This window comes from Typopeltis vanoorti, chromosome 14, assembly GCF_054136105.1.
Source record: "Typopeltis vanoorti isolate ZY-2024b chromosome 14, IOZ_Tvanoo_1.0, whole genome shotgun sequence".
In the NCBI taxonomy this organism is placed as follows: Eukaryota; Metazoa; Arthropoda; class Arachnida; order Uropygi; family Thelyphonidae; genus Typopeltis; species Typopeltis vanoorti.
The window spans coordinates 20,989,384-21,015,153 of NC_143562.1; the positions used below are offsets into that span (position 1 = coordinate 20,989,384).

Below are 25,770 nucleotides of genomic sequence, written 5' to 3' on the forward strand. Positions count from 1 at the left end.
GCTGTTGTTGATGATCACCACTTACAACCATCTACACCAGTACTATTCCTAACAGAACTCCAGTTGGCAACCTCATCAACCATTGTCCATCTCAACTGCCTAAACTATATATTACACAGTTCCTTAATTCATCAGTACTTGTGCATTTGTCAGAACTGACATTCCATTCTAGAAATTCCAAAACGTTGAATTTTCCCTGTTTGATCTGTTTTGATCCCACCAAAATTTCCTTACCAAACCAGCCTCCCACTTTCATTTGCTGTCTCTATCATTCCCCAAACTCCAATAACTACTCTTACCTCTTCACATTCTCTCCATACCTCTTACCTCTTCATATTTCTCTCTAAATCTCAACTTCTGTCAAGATACCCTAATAGCAAGGTAGACTTCAGTGACTTCAGTGTCCATAACTCTAATTGGTTTCCCTTCTCCTCTTTCACTGACCAAGCAGGTAGGGATACTGTAGTATTTGCCATTAGTAATGACCTAATCACCGATCATCAATCTCCCTACCAGAATACCCTGCACACTTCATCTCTTCTTAAGAAGCCTCCCCTTCCAAATATGTTGTGCATGTTAGTTCTCTTCTTGGTAACTCAGACCACAACTTCATAAAAGTGTCCTTTGCTATGGAAAAAAACCTTCACCCAAAAGTTCTCAGTCTCATGTCCTTTGGCACGGCAAGGTTGCCAAATGGGATAATCTCCATGAGTTCTGTTGTTCCTTCCCATGGTCTAACTACTACTTCAATTCTCTTGATACAAATACCAGCTCAGACTGAATAACAGAAATCATCTTCTCAGGAATGAAGGCCTTCATTCCACCCAAAATCCTTAGCTATCCAAGCCTTGGTTCTCAAAAAAAAGCATGCAAGTGCAGCACAAAGAGGAAGGAAAAAACAAAACAACAACAACACAAAAAAAAAACCCACTTAGCCTACCACAAGTATCTCAAGACCCAAACTCCAGCTGCTCACTCTACCTATATGCAGCTCACAACAGCTGTAAAAGAACCTTCATCAAATCCAAATCAGACTTTGAAAGGGGCAAAATGTTGCAAACTCATCTCCAGTCCAAATGGCAGTTGTGTCTGCTGATCCCTTTTCAAGACCATTGGGCACAACTTCACCCATGTTTCCTCTGTTCTCCCAGATGGAACCATAGCCACCTCACTCAAAGACAAGGCCATTGGCATCACTCCTCTCTTCGAATTTCTGCATTGATGACTAGGGGAAAGCACTTCCCACCTTACTGAAAGCTGCTCACTCTATGCTGCTCATAGTCTTTCACCAGAAAGAAATCCAAAGAATCCTTAATAACCTAAACATAAACAAAGCATCTGTCCTGATGGTATCCTGCTTGTTGTGTTAAAAACTTGTAACTTAGAACTAACACCAATTTGTATCACATATACAATCTATCCTATTCACTGGTATCTATCCTCCAGCATGGAAACAGACCTACATCCAACCCATTTGAAAAAAAGTGATGAAGGTCATCCAACAAACTATTATCCAATTGCTCTGACTTTTGTTTTTTATAAACTATGGAAAAGATCATCAACAGCCAACTTCTGCATCACCTGAAGAACCACCAAGTAATCATTTACCAGCAATATGGATTCTGCCACTCTCAGTCTGCAATCAATTGTCTTGCCTTCACCACCCACCTCTGGACTCAAGCCATGGAAAAATTTGGAGAAACTCACATAATCACTCTTGACATCTCAAAAACATTTGACTTGGTTTGACACATGGGCCTACTTAGCAAATTACCATTCTCTGGTCTGACTTCCTTTTCATTTGACAAACCTTGTAAGTGCCCTATTATTATAACTCTCAAGATTTCAATACAACTAAGATATAGCTAAGAGATCAGAGTTCAATATCCTGAACTCTGATCTCTTAGCTGCATCTCAGTGGGACAAGGGCAACTTTGTAGACTTCAATGCCACCAAAACTCAGTCCTGTCTGATCTCTTGCAAGAAAGAGCTCACATCCCTTCCCTAACCTTCAATAACTGATATCCAAACATGATAAGATTTCCCTCTTTGGACTGACCTACACCTCCAATCTTTCCTGGCACAGACACATCTTAAAACTATAACTTCTGCAGCTGCCAAAAAAACTTGGTGTATTCTTCTGTTCAAGACACTACTTTACATTTGTTAACTCTATACAAATATCAAATCTGCTCAACCATGGAATATTGCTTATGTAGATGAGCTGGTGCACCAAAATCCTCTCTATAAATGTAGAATTCACAGTTTATTATGCACATCCCAATCTTTTTAATGGACAAAACAGTACTACTCTCGTGCTTTTTATTTTTCCATTTTTAATTTTTTATTAAGGGCAGATATTAATATTGTTAGTTTAATATCCACAAATATTACTAATATATACAGAGTAATGAGTTTATCACATCCATTGCCATCTTCTTAATGGACAAAAAAAAAAGATTAAATAAAAATAAATTAAATAAAAAGGATGACAGCACTACTGTCATGCTTTTTTTATTTTCTTTTTTTAGAGAAAGATGTTAGTTTTGTTAGTTTAACACCATCTAATAATACTCATATAAACTCAGAGTAGCCAGTTTATTAGGTATATCCTCATCATCTGAAGAATCTAGTTTTTCATCACACAATGCCACATTATTTCCAGGTCATATAAAGCAGATAGGCAAGATGGTATGCTCTGGGACAAAAATTGTAAAATAATGATTAGATATCTTTGAATTTCACATTATTGTTAATAAAATATAATTATTAAAATTCAGTACAATAGTGGACCAACAGTGCAACCTAAATGCCTTTGAATGCAGTATGATAGTCATGCCAGACAAGCTAGTGTCATAGGCTCCATGACATTAGATATGATAATGTCATGAAATCTGTTACCTTGCCGAGATGTTTATTCATAATATGTATATAATATATCAGAGGGTCCAACAACCATAAAAACATATGGTCAGTAGAAACTTATTAAAATCAGGCAGTCTCATAGATGAGCCACAATTAGTCATATGCCATACAACATTATAACACAGTGCAACAGCCCATAGAAGTATCAGAACACACAGTGCATAATATCATATTACCTATGGTGTATAAGATAACCTCATGTTTCAATCTTGCCAGATAAAGGTTGAGTGAGCATTCGAAAGAACATCTACATTGGAGCTTGAGAAGTGGAAAAAGATATCCTGATTTCACAAATTCCAGTTCCAATTGTTCCACACAGAAGGCAGTGTCAAGGTATGGATGACAGCAATGAACAAATGGGCCAAGTGATGATGATGGTGATGATGTGGTCAGAGTATTCTGTTGGTGTGTATCCCCTTGATATCAGTGGATTAACACCTGAATATCATGGCCTACTCGAATATCATTGTATTATTCATTACATATAGTTTTATCCATTTGAAATCAGTTCCTTCCAAGCAGGATAATATGTCATATCACATGGCACTTGAGATAGTTTTAGGAATATGATGGTGATTATATGATATTCATTACCATGCTTGGTCACTGCATTTCAACCCAATTAAGCATCTTTTGAATGAGATGGAATAAGCTGTTCATGGTGGAGAATCTGCTGCTCTCTGTGGAATGCTTTTGACATCTAGTGGAAATGTCAATGAATTTAGGCAGTTCTGAGAGATGAGAGATAAACAGAAGAGCTCTATATGTTATGTTCCTAATAAACTGGCTGTTTGGTGTGTGATATGTATTAGTATTGCTATAATGTAGGCCAGGAAGTTTTGCATGTGCTAAAATATAAAAAAAAAAGAGCAATGATCCTTCATTCAATAGCTATATTTGTTATATATATTCTTCTGTATTACTTTTATTTGTTAACTAAATATACTGTGATATGTGTGCAATAACGTGCATAAGTCTTCTTTAATTATACATGAATTCCTTATATTTTTGCTATTTATTTGATTGCAATTTGAATACCTGAATTTTGAAATGATAAGATAAATTCTGAAATGTATGCTACCATTTATGATCAGATTATGGCTTCTACATAGCCAAACAGTATGTGGGATAACGTAACAATAGGTTAATACTGTTCATTTCTGAGAAAATCATTATGCTCCAAAATTGTTTAAAGTAGGAAAGAAAAAGCTAAGTTATTTATGGCAATGGATCAGTCCTAAATGTTAACTTTAAGTCTGCTCGACTATGTTTCTGTCAACTATGTTTGAACATGCTTTAGATTTGAATCCTACTATAGGCATGAATGGTTGTGATTATCTTTAGTCGGAAAATGAATTTCATCATCCTGTGTGAGATTACCAAAAAAAATTAGCACATCTGTTTGGTTAGGGAACAAGAGAACTGGATTACCAAACCATTAGTCCATCCACTGTACTAAAAAATGTACAGTAGGTTTATATTCTTTTGTTAGAGGATTCACATTAAAAAAAATTTAATTTCTCCATATCACTGTTACATTCTTTATATAAACATTTATTAAGATTTAATAAAATGATTTCTAATAGAAAATTTATTATTTCAATTATTTTTTGTTCATGTATTATTATTTAGTTTCTCAACTTTTTCTGACAAATCTTTTTTATTTTATATATATATTGTGGAAATTTTCACCTGAAGCTGTAATTATAATTTTGATTAAAACACACTCTTTGGTTAAGACTTTTGCTTAAATCGTGTTGTCTTTTTTTTAAATTTTATTTTGAGTGTGTACTTTTTAATATTAATTAGGACTTCTATGAGAAAATAAAAATGACACTGAGTATATTTGGAGAGAGATGCATTCGGTTATCAATTCTTTACACAGTTATGCACATTATATATATATATATTCACAGTATATTTGGTAACTATTCACTGATCTCTTAATAAATTGTAGTTGACAGTTAACTTTTTAGATATGCTAACATGCTATTTTCTTTTTCACTGGCTTTCTCTTCTGATCTCTGATGTGTTACTACCATAGGAAGATGATGACAAAAGCCAGGTTAGAAATTGTAATCCTTTTGTCTTGTTTGACTTTTCGTATATCTAATTTCTTTCTTTAAATTATTTAGCTATATTCTATTATGATGAGAGATAGTATGCATGAATAGCTGTTGTGTATGGTTGATGAAAGTAAGTAATACATACAGACATTAACTTTCAAGGCTGCACGAGAGTCTAATCTGCTTATTTAGTGAACAGCTTCAACAATTACTTGGTACTAGTAATTGTTGAAGTACTTGGTATTTGTATCCAATTTATCCATCATTTTGACTACAGTCATGTAAAAATAATTATAAAATGTAATAAAATTCTTAAAAAAAGGCTTCCCTTTTTAACTCATTAAGAATTTATCAGTAATTTCTTAATAAGAATTTACTAATAAATTATTGTTAGTAAACATTCTTATTAGTAAATATAAATTCTTATTACATTTAGTAAATTTAATAAGAATTTATTACACATTTAGTAAACATTTAGTAAATCCGTATGTTTACTCTTAAGAGGATAAATATCCATATATTTATCCCCTTAAAATATGGATATTATGTTAAGAGGATCCAATACCATGCAAAAACGTTATAATATTTCCTTAACTGCCTCACCACTTGCACCTTTCAGGTTTTTAAAAGGGACAAGCCATCCTATTGATTGAACATTGAAAAATGATCTACCTGAAGGCTCTGTTCTCTTCCCGTTGCTTTTCAATGTGTTGTCTCCAGGAAGTTTGCTTATGCCAATGGCAATAGCAACTCAAGATCAATGATTAAAAGTGAGAGATATATTACTGTCTGACCACAAATCTGAGACCGTAGTCTGGCAACTTGCCAAGAAGAGTCAATTCATGCTGAAGGGGAGAAAGAAAAAAGGATGTGTGAATTGGCCACCAACATGCAAAATCACGTGCTTTATACGTAACATTTTCCAACTGTTATACAAGCAAAATAGTTACCACTTTAAAAACTAGAATTTTCATAAAAGAAAAGTTAATTTTCCGACATGTAATACTAAACAATTCATCCCACAAGATGGATTGATTACACTATTATCGGAATGGATTATCCTTCTTCTGACATGCGCAGAAGTGTCGAAAGGTCTCATATCTGTAGGTGTACAGTAGCAAGAGATCTCGCTCTGCCAAGTACCTATTTTAGGAAGTGGAGATTGCAGCCAAACCTAAGTAAAATAGAGGTGTCTCGTTTTTACCTCTGTCATAAACAAGCCCATGGGAAACTAAAAATTGAGATGAATGGTCAAACACTAAAGTACAACCCAACCCTAAATATCTGGGCATCACACTGGACAGGACTCTGACATTCTGCCAGCATCTTACGACACTTGCTGCTAAACTGTCATCCCACAACAATCATTCAGAAACTTGCTGGCACATCATTAGGAGTCCTAGTAGAGGTGCTCCAGACTGCAGCTATCAGTTTGGTTCCCCCCCCCCCCCCCTACACACACAGGTGATACCCAGCTCAACATCAGCATGAGAATTCTGACAGACATAATCAAGGTGACTGCACTATGCTGGCTCCCAGTCTTGAACAATATCGCTCCACCACATGCAGGGAGCAATTCCTTATACAAAATATATAAAAATCATGATTATGCGAAAATGCTTCAAAGCTTTCTTATTATTTTCTTTTGGAAAGACTGTACAAAGAATGCTGTGAAGTGAGCATTCACAATCCAAACCTTAAAAGAAACCAAAAACGATTTCCTTAAACCTTCTCAATTTTGGGAAGTTATACTGACTAACACTCACCATTCATGTGTTCTGTAAATTGTAATTAATTAATTGTGTATATTTAAAAATATTTTATTAACTAATTTATTTTATTGTAATTATTTTTGGATATCTATTAATGTAGATGGAGCTATTATCCTGCAGCTGATAGTGCATATAATATCATGCGCTTTCAATTGAATTGATGTTCTCATTTTTTGTGATTGTTTTCCTATGATCATATTGAAAATGGCTATGAAACATATGAAATGTAAAGGCCAAAAATTCTATAAATAAAAATATTTCAATTAATGTAAACGTTTCCATTATTCATTAGTTATAATGAATTCTTCTGCTTACATCTTGATTTTTAGATCAATTGTAGAAGGAATATAAAGAAAAAGGTGATCAGCATGCCTAGGAACAATACAAAGTACAGCAAAGATGGATCATTAGGAGGACTAAATCAGATTATGAGAGGGAATTAGCTAAGAAGGCCAAAGGAAATCCTAAAGAGGTTTATTTCTTTAATTTTTGTTGTTGTTATGATGCAACAAAATAGTGTATCATCCAGGTGAAGACTATGCAATTGCCAGTGACAACTGATTTAAGAATTCTTAATAGATGAACAGGAGGTGCTCAACTTATTGGAAATATCATTGTCACTGTTATGAGAATGTGTAAAAAAACTGATAGTGCTTCTGACCAAGCTGTTTAATTGAAATCAGCTCTGGCAAAATTTTGAGGAATGGAAAGAGGATAAGATAGTTCAATTACATAAAGGAGGCTCTTGGAGAGAAGTAGCAAATTACAGATCAGTTAGTATATCAAAGTGCTGAAGTCTTCCAAATGTGGTCAAAGGCAGAATTCAAGAATAGATGAGTATCAGTATATTACTTTATGGTGGACAGCATAGCTTTATGAAAAGTAGTAATGCCTCAGTAATTTACTTATCTTTTTATAATAGAGTGGTAGCTGAGTTGTACAGGGAAATGGCTATACCATGATACTGCTGGAATTTGCAAACATATTTGACAGATTACTATATCGAAAGCTATTACATAAATTGGAGCAGATGGGAATGATATGAAATTGGTGTCATGGATAGTGGAGGGAGGAGGTTAACAGACTGACACAAAATGTAGTATATGGCAGCATGGCCAACTATACTGATGGTGTGACAAGTTTTTTGGGGCAGCAAAATTGGCCTAAACTATGCGAAAAATAAATCATAAAAAATTATTTATTCCTTCTCTGTTGAAATCAAACTTCAGGATGTCGTTAGTTAAATTTTTACGTAATAAAACTTCATTCTACTGTATATTTTTTAAAACTCATAATCATTTAAAATAATGTAGTATTATGTTGTGTTTAATATCACACTGTCAGTGTTAATATCAGACGATGTGACAATAGCAGAACACCTTCTATCTTTCATTTATTTCCATATCCATTGTTGGCCGTGAGTTGGCCATCACCTGAAGGTAAATCATTTAACCAATGAGACCAAATGATCATAATTAGATAATTGGTTAAGAGGAGTAAACCAATAAAGAAAAAGAATCAAAATACAAAAATAGTTGTGAAATGATTCTTAATAATATATATATATATATATATATATATATATATATATATATATATATATTTTAATACAGTTATTAGGATTTGGCTTTTAAAATAATTTTAACATTCCAATATGTCTGATAAAAGAAAAAACTATCAGGCACAGAATATTGGCAACATAAATCGGAAAAAAGAACATGATATTCAGAAACAAAGTGGGGTTTGCATAAATATCTAAAAACTGGAACAGCTAACATAGTACAAAAGAAAATAAGCGAAAGGACTGAAACCAAAAATTCTGAGTTCATGGCAAGTACTTCTAATAGCGATCCCAGTAATGTTATTATTATTACTATTATTATTATTACCACCCCAAGACCTCATGGAGTCAAAGACTCATCAGGAGGTCCTTTTATTACACACACAGCTCATCATACTGTGTTTTAAACACATTCAAAATCTTTGCAGACACCACATTCTTAGGCAAGACTTTCCAACCATTCACAACTCTGCACGAAAAAAACCTGCTTCTCACTCCCCTACTCACACCCTCTTTATACAGTTTCCAGGGATGACCTTTGGTTCTCCCCTGATCTCCCACTATTCTCTGTAAAACTTCTGCAGCATTGATCCTATAACAACTCCTTACCAACTTGTAGGTTTCTATCATATCTCCCCTCATCCTCCTGTCCACCAGACTCTGCAAATTACATCTTCTCAATCTTCCCTCATACTCGACATTCCAGAGGTCACAAACTACCTTAATCAGTCTCCTTTGGACTCTTTCCAACATCTCTTCATCCTTCTGGAAACCTGGTGACCAAATCTGGGCACAATAGTTCATGTGTGGCCTAATCAAAGCCTTATACAACAGAAGAAGAATCTCCCCTACTTCTACACGTCAGTGTCCTCCGCATCATTCCCAGAAGCCTTTGTGTTGTGTTCACAATTTTGGCTATGTATCATCTAAATTTTAGATCCTTATCCACTATCACCCCAAAATCTCTTATTTCCTCTACCTCCAACAATATATTCTCACCAAGCATAAATTCTGCATCCCATCTTTGTTTTCCAAATTTTAAAACCTTACATTTTGCAACATTAAACTCACATCCCCATTTCTGTGCCCAATCACTCAATCTATTCAAGTCTTCCTGTAAGGCCGCAACATCTTCACTACACTTCATGGTTCATCCCAACTTTGCATCATCTGCAAACAACTGAATATCTCCATCCAAATCTTTACCTATATCATTAATATACAAGTTAAACAGTAATGGACCTAAAACAGACCCCTGAGGCACTCCACTAGTGACTTTCCTTTCCCTGGATATCACTCCCCATACACAACTTGTTCATACCTATCAGATAGCCAGTCTCTAATCCAATGTACCAATCTAATATCCAACTCGATCTGCTCTAATTTGACTGTCAACCTACTATGAGGTACTCTATCAAAAGCCTTTGCAAAATCCAAGTATATTACTGTGTATCCTTTTCCTCTGTCCAAGGAAACAGTCACTTTATTGTAATAAGTAAGTAGATTACTAAAACATGATATTCCTTTAGCAAATCCATGCTGTCCATCGAAGATAATACCATTGTTATCAACCCAACTCTGGAACCCAGTTCTCACAAGCTTCTCCAACAACTTAACCACAATACCTGACACACAGATAGGCCTATAGTTTGATGCTTGAGTTCATTCACCTCCTTTATGAAGTGGCACAATCTTGCCCTCCTTCCACTCCTTAGGAATTTGACCCAGTGTAAGACTCATATTAAGAAAATATGTCAAGGCAGGTGCCAGCTCCCTGGCACATTCTTTCAGAATACGTGGTGATATATTATCAAGTCCCACAGCCTTATTAACATCTAATTTACTCAACTCCCCAAACACCTCTTGCTCACTTACAGTCAGTCTCTCCTCCCCATCATCAACTGCTCTTAATCTCTCCATGAAGTCACATTCACAAGATTGAAAGATCTTTATGAACTGCTCATTAAGTATCTCCACCACACATTCTGCAACAGCTGTCTTTATACCATTTCCTCCAATCAATGTCATCCTTCCATAATCATTCTTTCTTTTGCTGGCTACATATGGAAAGAACTCCTTATGATTCTTTTTGGCTTCATTAGCTAACTGCTGTTCATACCTCTCTTTAGCTACTCTCACCAACCAAGTCACCCTCCTTGCCTGGTCTTTGTAGACCTCATGAAATTGGTTACTTCCACTTCTCTTATGCTGCCTCCACAATGCCCTTTTTCTCTGTATGGCATGCTTAATCTCTTTATTCATCCATCTCACACCTACCTTATTTAACCTTCTTACCCATGGTATACATTTAGACATTGCATCTACTAAATAGTTTTTGAAAATCCCCCAACCTGCATTGATCTATTTTTTAGCTAACTGCTCATTCCATGCTATACCTGCAAGCTGTCTCCTGAGCTCTTCATAATCACCCCCCTCTTGTAGTTCCACATATACCCTTTTTTCACAGGGATCCTTGCACTGCTGGCAACAACCCAGGTAATCACCTCATGGTCACTCTCACCAATTGGTGGATGATTTGACAGCTCATTTATAATTACATCCTCTGATGAGATGACCAAATCCAAGATCCTCAATCCTCTTGTGCTCTCTGTTACTTACTGTCTGAGGTAGTTATCCCTCAAAAACTCAAGAAACTCATTTTCTTTACTTCCAGTTGCTATCTCATGATTCCAGTCTATGTTGCTATAATTAAAATCACCCATAATGATCACCCTTTTCTTATTTGCTTGGCTAATTTGATTGTACATTTCATTATCACCACCATCCACATTACCTGGTCTATAACAACATCCCACCAAGTATTTGATTTTATTCACCTCTATCTCACACCATACTGCCTCAAAACCACTGGCACTATTTCCCTCTTGCATCTCTACTTTATATGGACATAACTCTTTCTCTATCATCAATAGCACTCTCCCTCTCTTTTTACCCCTTCTCTCCTCATGAAACACACCATACCCTTCCATCTCTATTCCTGTCAGGATGTCATCCTCTTCCAACCATGTCTCACTTATTCCGACAATCTTTGGGTGAACAGAAGCAATTAGTGCAACCATTTCATCTGCCTTGTTTCTTATACCTCTAGCATTTGTATACAAACACAACAGCTCCTTTCTGGATCTACAGCTAGTTCTGCTGATACCACTCACTCGATGTGATCTCTCCATGCTGGACTGGGGCCATTTCCCTTTCTGCTTCTTCATTTTAAAACCCTTTTCAATTCCAACTGTTTCCTCTTGATCCCTGGTCATCCCATTCCTTTCCTGCCTACACATGCTCAACTCCTCTTGGAGCATCCACCTTTCTCTTGCTGTGTACCCTTGTCCACCATGAGCCTCCCCGTTTCCCTGCTCCTCTTGCACACCCATTCTCTCATTTTCTATATTCATACCACTCACTTCACCATTCATAACCACCTCTTTAATCTCTCCTATCTTACTCTCCTGCTCTTCCACATCACTTCCCACTCGATCTGATTCATTCTCTCTATTCACTTCTCTACCTTCCAGTAGCAATCTTTCCAAGCAACTCACATCATAACCACTCAAAAGCAGTCCCTCAAACTCATTCCGCACATTAACAAACTGTACTCCCGTCTCCTCACACATTTCAGCCAGCATATCATTCATAATCCTTGCTCTGTGCCTCATTTCACCACAGTAATGCCTTGGCAATATTCTAAATACCCTTCCTGTCACACTGTTCTCAACTACGCCCAAGGCGGGATTCACTTGGGCGTAGTGAATATGGACCCAATGTATTTAAACTTCTCCACCTGCCTCATTGGGACTCTACTTACATGTAGAGTGCACTGGGATGGTTGTCTTGAGACCATAAATGTTTCAGTTTTGGCCACACTGTTCTTTATTCCGGCATCTGCACAAACAGCTACAAACCTATCCAGGGTCTGCTGGAGGTCATCTGTGGAAGAGCTAAGCAGAACTAGGTCATCTGCAAAAAGCAGACATCCAATGGTACATCTTCCAATTCTGACACACTCATATGCCTTCTCCAAGTCCACAAAACATGTGTAGACATTCTTGGCATATTCCCAAAATTTCTCAAAGACTTGCCTTAAAGAGAAGATTTGTCAGTTGTGCTTCCACCAAGACGAAAGCCACATTGTTCTTCCTGGAACTTTGACTCAACTATGCTCCTGCACTGTCTTTCCAAGCACCTAGCATACACTTTCCAAGGAATGCTGAGCAGAGAGATGCCACGATAGTTACTGCAATCCTTCTGGTCTCCATTCTTGAAGACTGGTATTATTATGCCTGTCTGCCATTGTTTTGGTGCTCGCCCAGATATCCAAGCAGCCTGACACACTCGAGTCAGCCAGAGAACACTCTCTCGATTTAAGGCTTTTAGCATTTCGGGCCAAATTTCATCATTGTCAGCAGCCTTGCCCGATTTTGACGATTTTATTGCTAAATGGACCTCTTCTGCTGTGAGACTAGTCATTGCCCCGATATGCACCTCTTGGATGTCCACAACTGCTGGGCAACGAGGGTTAAGAATGCTCTCAAAGTATTCCCTCCATCTGTGGAGGATATCCTTCTCAGTTGTTAAAAGTGCACCATCAGAGGCCTTTCTGTGCACGATTTCCTCCCTCGATGGCGGCAGATGGTCTGCCAGAATACTTTGTTTGCATTTGCATAGGATGAGTCTAATCTTTCTCCAAAGGATTCCCAAGCCTTCTGCTTTGCTGTCGTTACTGCCTCAGCAGGTTCAAAGAGATTTCCCAAGCATACTGCAGATGTTGAGGAGGAGTGGAAGCTGTTCAGAACAGCTGTCACTGCCTCTGCACTCTCATGCTGTGGCAGAAAGCGGCTCGGCATGGCAACGGGCAGTGAGAAAAGGACACCTTGGTTGAACCAAGAAGTCCAAAAAACTGTCCGAGCAAAAAAGGAGTCCTACCTAACATGGCTTAGGGTCAGGTCACCTGAGATGCGTTTGCGGTATGCTGAGGCACGAAAAGCTGCTGCTGAGGCAGTAAAGGCAGTAATGCAAAGAATTAAAATTAAAAATCTCCAATGAGAAGGGTGGTGGTTTTATATCTGTGATGAAATTTATTTCCTAATTAAAGACACATACAAACATCCATACCTGTGACAAGATTTGAATCTACATCCTGTTGGTTGAACAGTGGATATATTAATCACTTGGCCAACCAGGTCAGCAAAAGGTGATATGATATGAAGATGTTTCAGTATTGTGGATCTGGATAATAGCATCAGAAGATATATTCATAACCAAGGTAGACTATATCTCCAGTTGGAGAGAGTGACCATGCAGTCTTCTTCTGGAGAGTTGTCAAATGTGAAATTCTTTGTGAAGTAAAGGTCTATGTTGAAATATAAAGCTGTTAATTATGAGAGACTTAGGAGTCATTTTGGAGAAGTGCCATGGCTTCAGAAGGGTGACTAAGTTTGATTACTTAAAACAATGCTAATTATCGATACAAAATTAATAACGGAAAACTCACATACAAAGATTATTTAATAGTATAATTTTTACCTGTGTGTTACAGGCATCTTCAGTACATTTTAACTCAAATTAAACAATAACTGACAATTCCAAAAAGCCACCTAAGTAACTGGTGTAAGATAACTAAAAAGGTCAATAAATTTCTTAACAAAAAAAAAAAAAAATGTATACAATAAAAAGTTAGGAAAGATTAGCTGATTTATAAAGTACTATCTCCCATAAAGGGGAATAGACATAAGCCGTCGGATCTGTTTAAGTTAGGAGAATGAAGTAAAGTTTCACATGTTTCTTTATAAAGGCATTCCATGAGAAACTGACTTTTGTGAAGAACTCTTGTCTTTCTCCAATGAGCTCTATGTCTAGTGAAGATGGCATGTTCTGCAAGTCCAGACTTTTCAGGTTTAAAGTATTCAATATAAGATTGGTGTTCTTCTAGCCGAATAGAGGCAGATCTTCCTGTTTGTCCAAAATAAAATAATCCACAAGAGCACGAAATCTGGTAGACACCTGGATAATTAAGGTTGTGAAGCTTGTCCTTAGAAGAAGTGAGAAAGGTGGAGATTTTTCTAAATGGTCGAAAGGCAACAAAAATATTCAGTGGTTTTAAAACTTTTGCTATACGTTCACTGATGCCTTGTACATAAGGGATAGGAATGCGCGTTATTTCTTCTGTGTTTGAAGAGGAAGACATAATAAAACTACTCAAAGTTCTTTTAATGAAGCAATTCTTATAACCATTAGATAGAAAGGAAGAAGTTATATATTGTAGTTCTTTCTGTAAAAGATCGTCTGAAGAACAAAAGGAGTGGGCCTGATGAACCAGTGTTTTAATAGTTCCTGCCTTTTGACTGGGATGGTGATGTGATTCCGCATGGATATAATGGCCTGTATGAGTCTTCTTTCTATAGACTGAGAAATGTAGGTTACCCTCTAGTTGACGAAGAATTAGAAGATCTAAAAATGCTAACTGCTTATTTGATTCTACTTCTAGGGTAAACTGGATCCTAGGATGAAGTGTGTTTAACCTAGTGAGAAACTAATTTAATTTTGTATCGATATGTCTACTCACGGTATACCTCTTTTAAAACTTAATGCTAATTATAGGAAGGTGAGAGAGGCAAATGAAATAGTTGAGTTGTTGAGTGATCATTCTGCAAAAGTTTATCATCCAGTGGGAGATTTTGGAGTTGCTGTGTGACAGAGATGCATATCAAAATTTAGGTAGATGAACTGGATGATGAAGTAGATGTTCAGTATATTTAGAAATATGAATGTGAAATCAGTGGGACCGGATGGCATGTCAGCTCATACTAAATGAATTTGCAAGAGAATTGGAATTGCCTCTGATGAAGTTTTTCAATCCAAATTTTAGTTCTGGCAGTGTACCAGGAATGTGGAAAGAGGGTAGGTTAGTTCCATTGCATAAAGGTGACTCCAAGACAACCTAGAGACCAATTAATATATTAGGAGTAGTTGTTAAAGTATTCAAAAAGTTGGTTAAAGGAATCCAACAGTGGGTGGATAGGGATGTCATATTCTATAGTAGGCAGCATGGCTTTGTAAAGGTACGCCTTGTCTTAGTAATTTATTCACATTTTATAATAAAGTGACAGCAGAATTGGATGAAGGAAATAGCTACATCATGATAATGCTGGACTTTGCAAAAGCATTTGACAGAATACCACATGGAAAACTATTACAAAAGTTGGAGCAAATGGGAATGGATATGAAGCTAGCGGCATAGGTTGGGGGGGGGGATGACAGACAGACACCAGAGAGAGTAGTATATGGTGGAGTGCAATTTAGGAGAATGAGAGTGACTAGTGGAGTACCTCAGAGTTCTGTATTAGAGCCACTACTCTTTAACCCCTTAACATACAAAGACGTCTGTGACACGTCTTTTGTTTATTGTACCAAAATTGATTTTGAATTTTGGTTTCACATATAAATACAACCGAATATAGATGCTAGACAATCTTGTGCCTATTTTTTTTCAGCCAAGAAAAGTTGCCAACGGTGTGTATCGGCTATTTCATTTGCATTTGCACAAATTCATCATTAATTTTGAAATAATGCTGAATTTGATCCAGCAAATCACCCTCGCTCAAAACTTGCCCAAAAAATTGGCAGAAAAACGACCGCTTTCTGATTTTTAATTGGTACATTAAAGGGTTAATATGTATATCAGTGATACAGGAAAAGATTTAAGATGGGATATTCATTTGTTTCCTGATTATGCAAAACTGGGGGAGGCAATAGTTGATAAAGGCAATGTAGATATCCCTGCAGGATGATTTGAATAAATTGACATTATGGGCAAAGGATAATAATTGTCAATTTAATGTTGCAAAATGTGAGGTTATGCACTTTGGGTTGAAAAGGTTGCATACTGTGTATGATATTGATTGTACTGAATTGCAGGAAATTGATGAGGCTAGGGATCTTGGGGTGATGGTGGATAGAGATTTGAAATTCAGAGGGCATATTGCAAATATACTCCATCTTCATACACATATTCACTGTCACTTTCAGCATCCACTCTCCCTATATCATGTATCTCTGTCTATCCGAGTTTCCCCCATTTCCCTTGTTCCGCTTGCATTCCAATTCTCTCACTTCACTGCCAAGCACTACTGTCTCTTCAATACACTCTCCTGATTTTTCCCTTCATCTCTTTCTTCTGATCTTTTGCATACATCACACTGTACTTCCATCCAGCAACACTTTCTCCAGTATACTCACTCCAAAGACATTTAAATGCAACCCATCACACCTGTATAATTTGATTCTTCCCTCAAATACATGCCATACATCCATAAACTGCACTCCCTTCTCCTCACACAGTTCCGCTAGTATGCCATTCATGATTTTGGCTCTCCGTTGCAACAATTGTCAACTCATCATCAAAAGATCCACATATACTAAAGGGGTTTTTATAAAATTGATGGAATGGAAATTTTTCAGTATTATTAATATTTATATGGGCACTCCATGGAGTCAAAAGACTCATCGTGGGAGACCCACTCTATTTATTAACACAGTCTTCTTCTTCATGTAGCTTCCTATCATAAATCTTAAACCTATTCACTGTTGGGGTGCTCACAACCACCTCTGGTGATCCGTTCCACTCATTCACCATTCTCCAAGAAAAGAACCTAGTCTGCACACCCTCACTCACCACACTTTTAAAAGTGCGACCCCTTGTTTTCTCCCATACTCTCCATGTATTGAAAATTTTCTTCTGTGTCAATCTTATAGTATCCCTTTAGTAACTTATAAGTTTCAATCACATTGCCTCTCCTCCACCTGCTAACTAGACTCTGCAAACCACAAATCCTCAATCTATCATTATAGGTAACATTCTACAGACCTGTCACCAGCTTGGTTACTCATCTCTGAATCCTCTCCACCATCTTCTGATGCCCAAGAAATGCAGGTGACCAAATCTGTTCACAGTAGTCAATATGTAGCCAAATCATAGCCTTATAAAGATGGATAATAACCTCTGTTTCTTTACTTGTCAATCTGTTCTTCAGCATCCAAGTAATCCTCTTAGCTATTCTGCAAACTTTTGCAATATGTCCTTGGAATTTCAGTCTCTATCCACTGTCACTCCCAGATCTCTAGCATCATCAATTTCCTGTAAACTAGTACCATCAATGTGATATGAAGTGTGTAATCTTTATGATATGAAGTGCTTTACCTTACATTTTACAACACTGAATTAACAAACATTGTCCTTTGCCCACACTGCCAATAAATTGGCAGTGTGGGCAAAGGAGGGCAATACTTCATAAAGATGAAGTATTGCCCTCCCTAGTTTGCATCATTGGAAACAACTGAATGTCCCTCTTCACATCTTCTGCTATATCATTAATATACAAATTAAAGAGTAGTCGTTCTAGTACAGAGTCCTAGGTCATATCAGCCATCCCTCTATCCATGCCACCAGCTTCATATCCATTCCCATTTGATTCAACTTATGTAATAGTTTTCCATGTGGTATTCTGTCAATAGCCTTTGCAAAATCCAGCAGCATCATGGTCTAGCCATTTCCTTCATCCAGTTCTGCTATCACCTTATTATAAAATGCAAATTAATTATTAAGAGAGGATCTACCTTTTTCAAAACCATGCTGCCCATCTCCATTCCTGAATTTTACTTTTAACCATCTTTTCCAATTCTTGAACCACCACTCTTAATATATTATTTGGTCTCTAGGTTGCAACATCTGTCTTGGAACTACCTTTATGCAATGGAACTATCTCTTTCCACTCTCCTGGTACTCTGCCAGAACTAAAATTTTGGTTGAACAACTTCATCAGAAGCACTGCCATTTCACTTGCATATTTTTGTAGCACATGAGCCGACATAACATCCAGGCCCACCAATGTATTCACATTCAGAGAGGTATGCGAATGAAAGAAGAGGAGAAAATGGAAACAATAGGAGAGAGGGAATGGTAAGAGGTATGATGTATGGGGATTCAATGATCCGTGGTGTTCAAGATAGGATGCGTGAGGAGTGTTTGCCAGGAGGAACGACAGAATGTGTGCCTTTGGCAGTTAAGAGAGGTGAAAGGGTGGATGAGATGATTGTGATGGTGGGAACAAATGACTTGAGTGGTGGTCTAAATAGGATAGCGAGAGATATGAGATTCTTGCTTGAGGTGGTATGAAAGAAGACACAGAGAGGAAAGATAGTGTGTGTGTTGCCTAGGTATGATAATGACGAGTTGAGCAGAAGAGCGGTGATATTGAATGACATAATAGCTATAATGTGTGACAAGAGAGGACTGGAATATTTGGATGCTTGGAATGCGTTTGAGGACAAAGAAGAATTGTATGCGAGAGACCGTTTACATTTGAATGAGGAAGGACATAGGCATCTGGAGAGATTGCTGTTCTGAAAAAGTCAGTGTGTCCCAGGGAGGATGGTAACAGGGGTGGCCTCTTGTGGGAATGGGTACTTGGGAGAAGGGGGACAACATCAGCTAACACTGAGCCCAATGGAGTCTCGAGGGAATAATACTGGGCATAGAAATAACGGCATTTATATGCTTTATACTAATGTCAAAAGTATACAGAATAAAGGAGAGGAATTGGTGGCGCAGATAGCATCAGCCTGGCCAAAAATTATTGGGATCACTGAGACGTTGTTGACAGAAGAGGATATAATGACAGGAATAGAAGTGGCTGGATACAGCATTTTTTGGCATGATAAGAAGAGAAAGCGTGGTAGTGGAGGTCACTTATCATACTGCTTATGATAAGTGACGACCTATGTCCTCTAAGAGTGGAGACTTTGGAAGGCAGTGGCACTAATGATTTTGAAAGCATATGGTATGAGGTAGAGGTGGGCAAGACAGGATATTTAGTGGGGTGTTGCTACAGACCCAGGAGCACAGAGGGTGGGGACCAGGAGGGGTTTAGACAGTTGAATTTGGCAAGTGCAAGAAGAATGATTGTTATGGGAGATTTTAACTACAGTAGTATAAACTTGGGAGAGGAAGATGCATGTAGCAATAAATGAATGGAATTTCTAGAATTCTTGAGGGACAAATGTCTTAGGCAACATGTAACAGAGGAAACAAGAGGTTCAAGAGTTTTGGATTTGGTTATAGCATCAGAAGAGCTGATAATAACTGAGATGACATCTCTCCCACCAGTTGGAGAGAGTGACCATATGGTTTTGACATGGGAAATGAATAGACATGCAGGAGTATCAAAGAGAAGGGAACGTATGTGGAATTATAATGCAGGTGATTATAATAGTCTAAGACGCCAACTTGGGGAAGTTTCATGGAGGGAGGAATTGGAAGGTTGGGATATCATTAGTGCATGGGAAATTATGAAAGAATATTTGTTAGCAGCAATGGTAAGTTGTATACCACGAATAAGCAACAGAACACAATTTGGAGTAAAGTGGATGACAAACAATATTAAACAGGAATTGCATGCGAAAAAGAGGCTATGGAAGAGATATAAGGAGACAGGTGAAGAGAAGATGCGTGAAGAATATAAGACACAGGCCAGAAGAGTGACTGGTATGGTAAGGAAGACTAAACTGGAATATGAGAGGAGATTGACCCTAAGATCCAAGGAAAATCCTAGGGAATTTTTTAGATATGTGGAAGACTGATATTGCTGGATAAAAATGGGAATAGAGTGACTGATGCAGAGGACATAGTGGAATTGTTCAATGAACACTTTATTGGAGTATTTCATCCTGGAGAAGCCAGTTTTAATGCTAGAGGGATTGGGCAGGTTCGAGGTTTAGAGGTACTGGAAGAGAGTGTGTTTCAAATACTGAGTACTCTGGATGTCAGTAAAACTGTGGGACTGGATGGTATTTCACCACAAGTTTTGACAGACTGTGCTAGGGAACTGACAGTGCCTTTGATCTGGCTTTTCAATGAAAGTCTGACTGCCCATGGAATGGATGGAAGGAAGGTAAGATAGTGCCATTGCATAAGGTCGGTAGCAGACTGGAAGTGTCTAATTATAGGCCAGTTTGTGTGTCATCAGTAGTTAGTAAGATCTTGGGGAAGTAGAGAGGGCCCGTATACAGCATTGGGTAGATGAGGGTAATGTTATTTCTGAGAGTCAACATGGATTAGTGAGGTGGCGCTCTTGTTTTAGCAATATGCTGGTCTTTCATGATGAAGTTACAAGAGCATTAGATGAGGGAAAGGCATATACTGCCAATTTCTTAGACTTAGCGAAGGCATTTGACAGGGTGCCACATGATAAGCTGATATTCAAGTTGCCACATGGATCTGGATGTCAGATTGGTCAACTGGATTCAGGATTGGCTGTCCGATAGGTATCAGAGAGTTGGTATGGTGGGGCAATTTCAAGGAAGCAGCGGTTTAGAAGTGGGTTCCCACAGGGCTCAGTACTGGGACCTATATTGTTTAACCTTTATATCAATGACATTGTCAGTGGATTGCAAGGGATAATCAGTTGTTTGTGGATGATGCGAAGCTGGGAAGGATTATTAGTAATAGTGCAGATGTGGCAGCCCTGCAAGAATAAGCTAGATAGATGGGCAAACGAATGGTGGTGTCGGGTTAATGCAGCAAAATGTAAGGTCTTGAGGTTTGGGAAACATCAATGGGACACTGCATACTCTATGGGAGGAGTTATACTGGAGGAAGTAGGGGAGACAAGAGATCTGTGGTTGATGATTGATAGAAACCTGAAATTTAGGGGACATATTGCAATGGTGGTGATGGTAACACAGAGGATTGCTGCAATAATGAGAAGGATGCTGATCTGTAGAGATAAAACAGTTATCATGTTTTATCTCTGTCATCAATGGAGTGGTGAGAGCGAGAATGGTGAATGAGTTTAAGGAGTGGTATGATAGACTTTGTGTTTCTTAGGGGGGGGGACCTCCCCTCGATGAGTCTTGATAGAATTTAGATTTCTTATCAAGGACCTCCCACGATGAGTCTTTTGACTCCATGGAGGCCTGAATAATAATAATAATAATAATAATAATTGATATTTTTCAATATACTGAGTAGCTTCAGTTCATCTACCTCCACGTCAGTTTCTGTCACCTAAGTAACGACTGAGTCGCTACCTGGATTATATTCACTTGCAAAGCGACCACTTTAATTGATCTATGTCTTCTATTTCTGTCACTTTCCTACCATCAGTGAGTAAAATTTTTTCTCTTACTTTTTCTCTCTTTGTGTAGTGAAAAAACACTTTTGGATTTACTTTGCCTGCTTAACTAATTTTCTATCCAAATCTGATTTAGCCTTCCTTACCATACTAGTTACTCTTCCGTTGTGCTTTATACTGCTCATGGGCATGCCGATCACCTTACTGTTGATATTCCTTCCACATTGCTTTTTTTTTTGCAGCTCCTGATTTATATTGCTAATCATCCACTTTATCCCTTTTTTTGGTTTATTCTCCTGACCCTGGGTATGCAATCTAATACTGCCTCTCTCAAACAATCCTTGCCTGCTTTCTATGCAATAATGATGTTCATTCCATGTAGTTTCTTATGTCATGGCACTACTCCAAGTTGCCTCATAAGTTTGTTATAATTGCCAGCTTTGTAGTTCTGCATAAACCCATTTTTGACTGAAATTTTTACATGTTGCACAACCTTCCAGGATAAGCCTGCATGGTCACTTTCCTCGATTGGAGGTACAACTGCTACTTTAGTTATAGATAGGTCTTCTGATGCTATTACCATATCCAACACTCTGAAACCCCTGGACCCTTCTGTCATGTGGTGTTTCAGGTAATTATCCATTGGTAACTGTCTAAATTCCATTTCCATTTTACCATGTGCCCTTTCCTCTTTCCAATCTATGTCCACAAGAAATGTGGACTCTCTTCTGGACTCCCAGGTCTATAGCAGCAATCAACAATATATTTTGTCCTAATGGCCTCTAGCTCACACCAGACAGCCTCAAATGAACTGTTTCCATCAGATCTATAATCTTCCTTAACTTCTATTTGTTGGTTAAAGTTCTTCAGCTATCATTAATAATACCTCTCCTCCTTCCCTATTTCCTCTATCTTCTCTGAAAATACTATATCCCTTATATTCTATCTCTGTAACTACATCAGTTTATGATGATCAAGTCTTGCTGATGCCAATAATGTTCGGAAGAGCTGAACTGACCAATGCTAAAACTTCTCTCCTTTATTTCTGATACTTTGGGCATTCATATACATGCATTTCAACATATATGACAAATTGTTGTTTATTATTTTAACGGTATAATAGAACACAGAAACTAAGTAAATAATTAATTTATTAACTATTTACTTAGTTAATATTAAATATTAAATTAATATTAAATAGTATTTATTAAATATTTACTTAGTTTCTGTGTTCTATTATACCGTTAAAATAATAAACAACATGTTCGACGAACACATAAGTCTGTCCACACATATATGACAAATAGTTAGAAAAGTAATTGTGTAAGATTGTATTTTGTAGGGATGTGTAGACTAGATTTTTTTTTGCATTGAGAGTGGTGAACGAGTGGAATAGATTTCCAGAATTGGTTCTAAGTTCCCTGAGAGGGAATGAGTTTGAGGAGAGGTACGATAGGTTGTGTGTATAATAGTTAGTTTTTGTCTGCCACGGTGAGTCTCTGGACTCCAAGGAGATACCATATAATAATAATAATATGATATGGTGCCGTGTTATATTATAATTATTATAATATAACTTACCATTGCTAGAACCCAGGAATGTGTGAACAGAGATAATCTGAAGTGCCCCAAAAGCAGAATGGGAGAGAAAATACTGGCTAGATGGGTATTTGATGCTGGAATGGCTGAAAAATTATTTAGAGGATTACCAAAATCTAGGTGGAGTGAGGCACTTAATAGTATATTAGAAGACCAAAATATCAGATCTTACAAGTACAGAATAATTTAAATAAATAACAGAATAATGTGAAGAAAATTGTTAATAAGAAACTGTCGAGGTTTCTCTATAGCTTCCCCTTAACAGCCTTTTGGCTGTTAAGGGGCAGCTATATACACCACCATCCAGGGGAATGACTATGAGCATGGTGGTTTCCCGTTGCCTTCCTTGCTGTACTGTATCCTATGACCGTGTAGCCTGTGTGTTCACGGGGCTGGTTTGCCTGCTTGCAGGATGAAAATCCCCAGATAAACTGGGGGGGGGGGGGGGAAGAACCCTGCTGTCCATGTCCAAGACTGGCTAATTTGGCTGTGGCTGAGGAAGATCCTTAAGCTCCTCATGTTGTTGGCAGGAATCGAACCTAGGACACTTCTTACCCATGCATATGGTTGCGAAGCGCTATGCGCTTCGCAACCATATGCATGTGTAAGAAGTGTCCTAGGTTCAATTCCTGCCGACGCGATAACTAGGCTAACCATGCGATAACCATGTTCACATGGTTAGCCTAGCGAACGCAATTAGAAACTAGTAATAATGAAATCTTACTATCATCATGTCCTGTATAACTCCTGAGAGCTAAGCTCCTAGCATTACAAGTGCTTCGATACTCCAGTTGGAAGAATGATGATCCAATAAGTGCCATTCAAATCGAAAGACTTTAGTGTGAATTCCATCTAGCCCTGCATGGAAGCTATGTAAGGTTTTTTTCTGCTAAGGCATGTTAACTAGTTTTTCCTCCTTCAAACTTGCGTTTCTCATGGATATAATACCATTCAGTCCTACTCTATGGTATAAAAGCCTCTTCTGAAACTCCTAAATAAATGACCAAAGAAACTTGGTATTCTTTGTGGATGGCAAGGTGAAAGGAAAAAAAGATTACTTTGATATTTATTATTATGAATTTTATTATAAATTTAGAGTAAATCTAGGCTGTGTTAGTTGTGAGTGAGTGTAGAGAGTTTTCATTTTCTAGTTTTTGAACTTTGAAATATTTTTATGATATATTTTGTCTCTGTGTTTTGAATGTTTCTTTCTATCTATTATGGCAGCCGCTATACATATATTGAGAGTTCTCCATAGCTTACTCAGTATCAATGATACCCTTTGGTTGAAAAAGTCTGAATTTAAATCCTATATAAGATGCATAGAAGAACCTTTCTTATGAAAAGATATGAAAGATTTGCTAGTCCAAGTAAAAAAGAAGAATGAGAAAGTAAAAGTAGTGAGCCTATTTAGCTATAATCATGAATGAATTGTTGTGCAGGAGGAATGGTGCAGGGTTTGTGGGTGTATAGAGACACTTAACTCCAAATCCATTTGCATAGTTTGTATTTGAATGGAGTTGAAGTCATGTGTCTGAGAAAGTATTGTATTCAGATGTGCAGAGTCAGAGAAACTGAAATGTTTGGGAAGGGGAGATGCAGGTGAGTGTAGATCTACACAGTCTTGCCATAAATACTGTTCAACTTCTGCACAGGCCTGCACTACCTACAGATTTGCATGAGCCCAGTTCCATTGGTGGTGCTGTGTGCAGCCAACATTTGCATGTTTATAAGTAGAGAGAGAGAGTTGTCTAGCTGTACAGGTTAACATGCAGTGGGGAGATTATGAGACCCTCGTAGCTGTAATAGTACTTAACCATTATAAACAATATAGAAGACGTGTCTGACTGCCAAAGAACAGGTGGACCACGCTGCATTAGGATGCAGCAGCAACTTGAGAGGGCTGTGAAGGCATGCCTCTACTGTAATCCCCCTACATCTGTGGCATGTGAGAAAAAATAGCTAGGTCTCTATAAAAGTACAACCTCTACACAGCTTTTAAGCCTGGGCTTAAAAGCTGTGTAGATGGGACTTTAAGATAGGACTTTAGAATCAAACACATGCTTCATTTAGTATTTTGTTTTCTTTGTGTGTGCTTTACAAGAGTTATTTGTAATCCCTGAAGATGGCTCATTGACAGATGAAATATTAGAAGCATTAAAATTAGTTTTTAATGCTTTTCTACTGCTGTAAATATTCCATTAGACCTCCAACTTAAGTCCCAGCACTTAAGCCATAACTCACGGATACTGAATATAGCTCTACATTAGTGAGCTAAGCAACACAAGATGTAAGGAAGGTTGTGGGATGAAGAGGATATTGCAGTTTATGTATACTAATGCCATAAGTATTCAGAATAAGGGCAAGGAGTTTTGGCATTCAACTAGGCCAAATGTTATAGGCATAGTGAGGCTTAGTTGACTGAGGATGATACAGTCATAGAAATAGAATGCAAAGGATAGTAGTCTTCAGAGAGGATAGAAGGAACAGGATTGTGAGGGGTGTGCTAATGATAGCAGAAGAATTGAAACTAAAAAAGAGCAGAAGTACACAGGGATGCAGAAGACAGTTCATTTGAGACTATATGGTATGAAACAGAGGCCAACAGGATGAAATATATGTTTGGTTGCTGCTATAATCCAGGAGGTAATAAGGGGGGAAGAATATTGATGAAATGCATTGGAGAAATGACAATGAGTATA

The 25,770-nt window shown here is 37.6% G+C and overlaps 1 protein-coding gene across 1 annotated transcript in view; it reads left to right on the forward strand.

The window, feature by feature from the left end:
* The window catches only part of LOC150099286 (uncharacterized), a 623,534-nt gene that overhangs the window by 270,635 nt on the left and 327,129 nt on the right, over positions 1-25,770 (forward strand). The window contains exon 17 of the mRNA XM_090404213.1: positions 4,970-4,990. Coding sequence (XP_090260339.1) covers positions 4,970-4,990 — 21 coding nt within the window. The remainder of the gene's footprint in view (positions 1-4,969; positions 4,991-25,770) is intronic.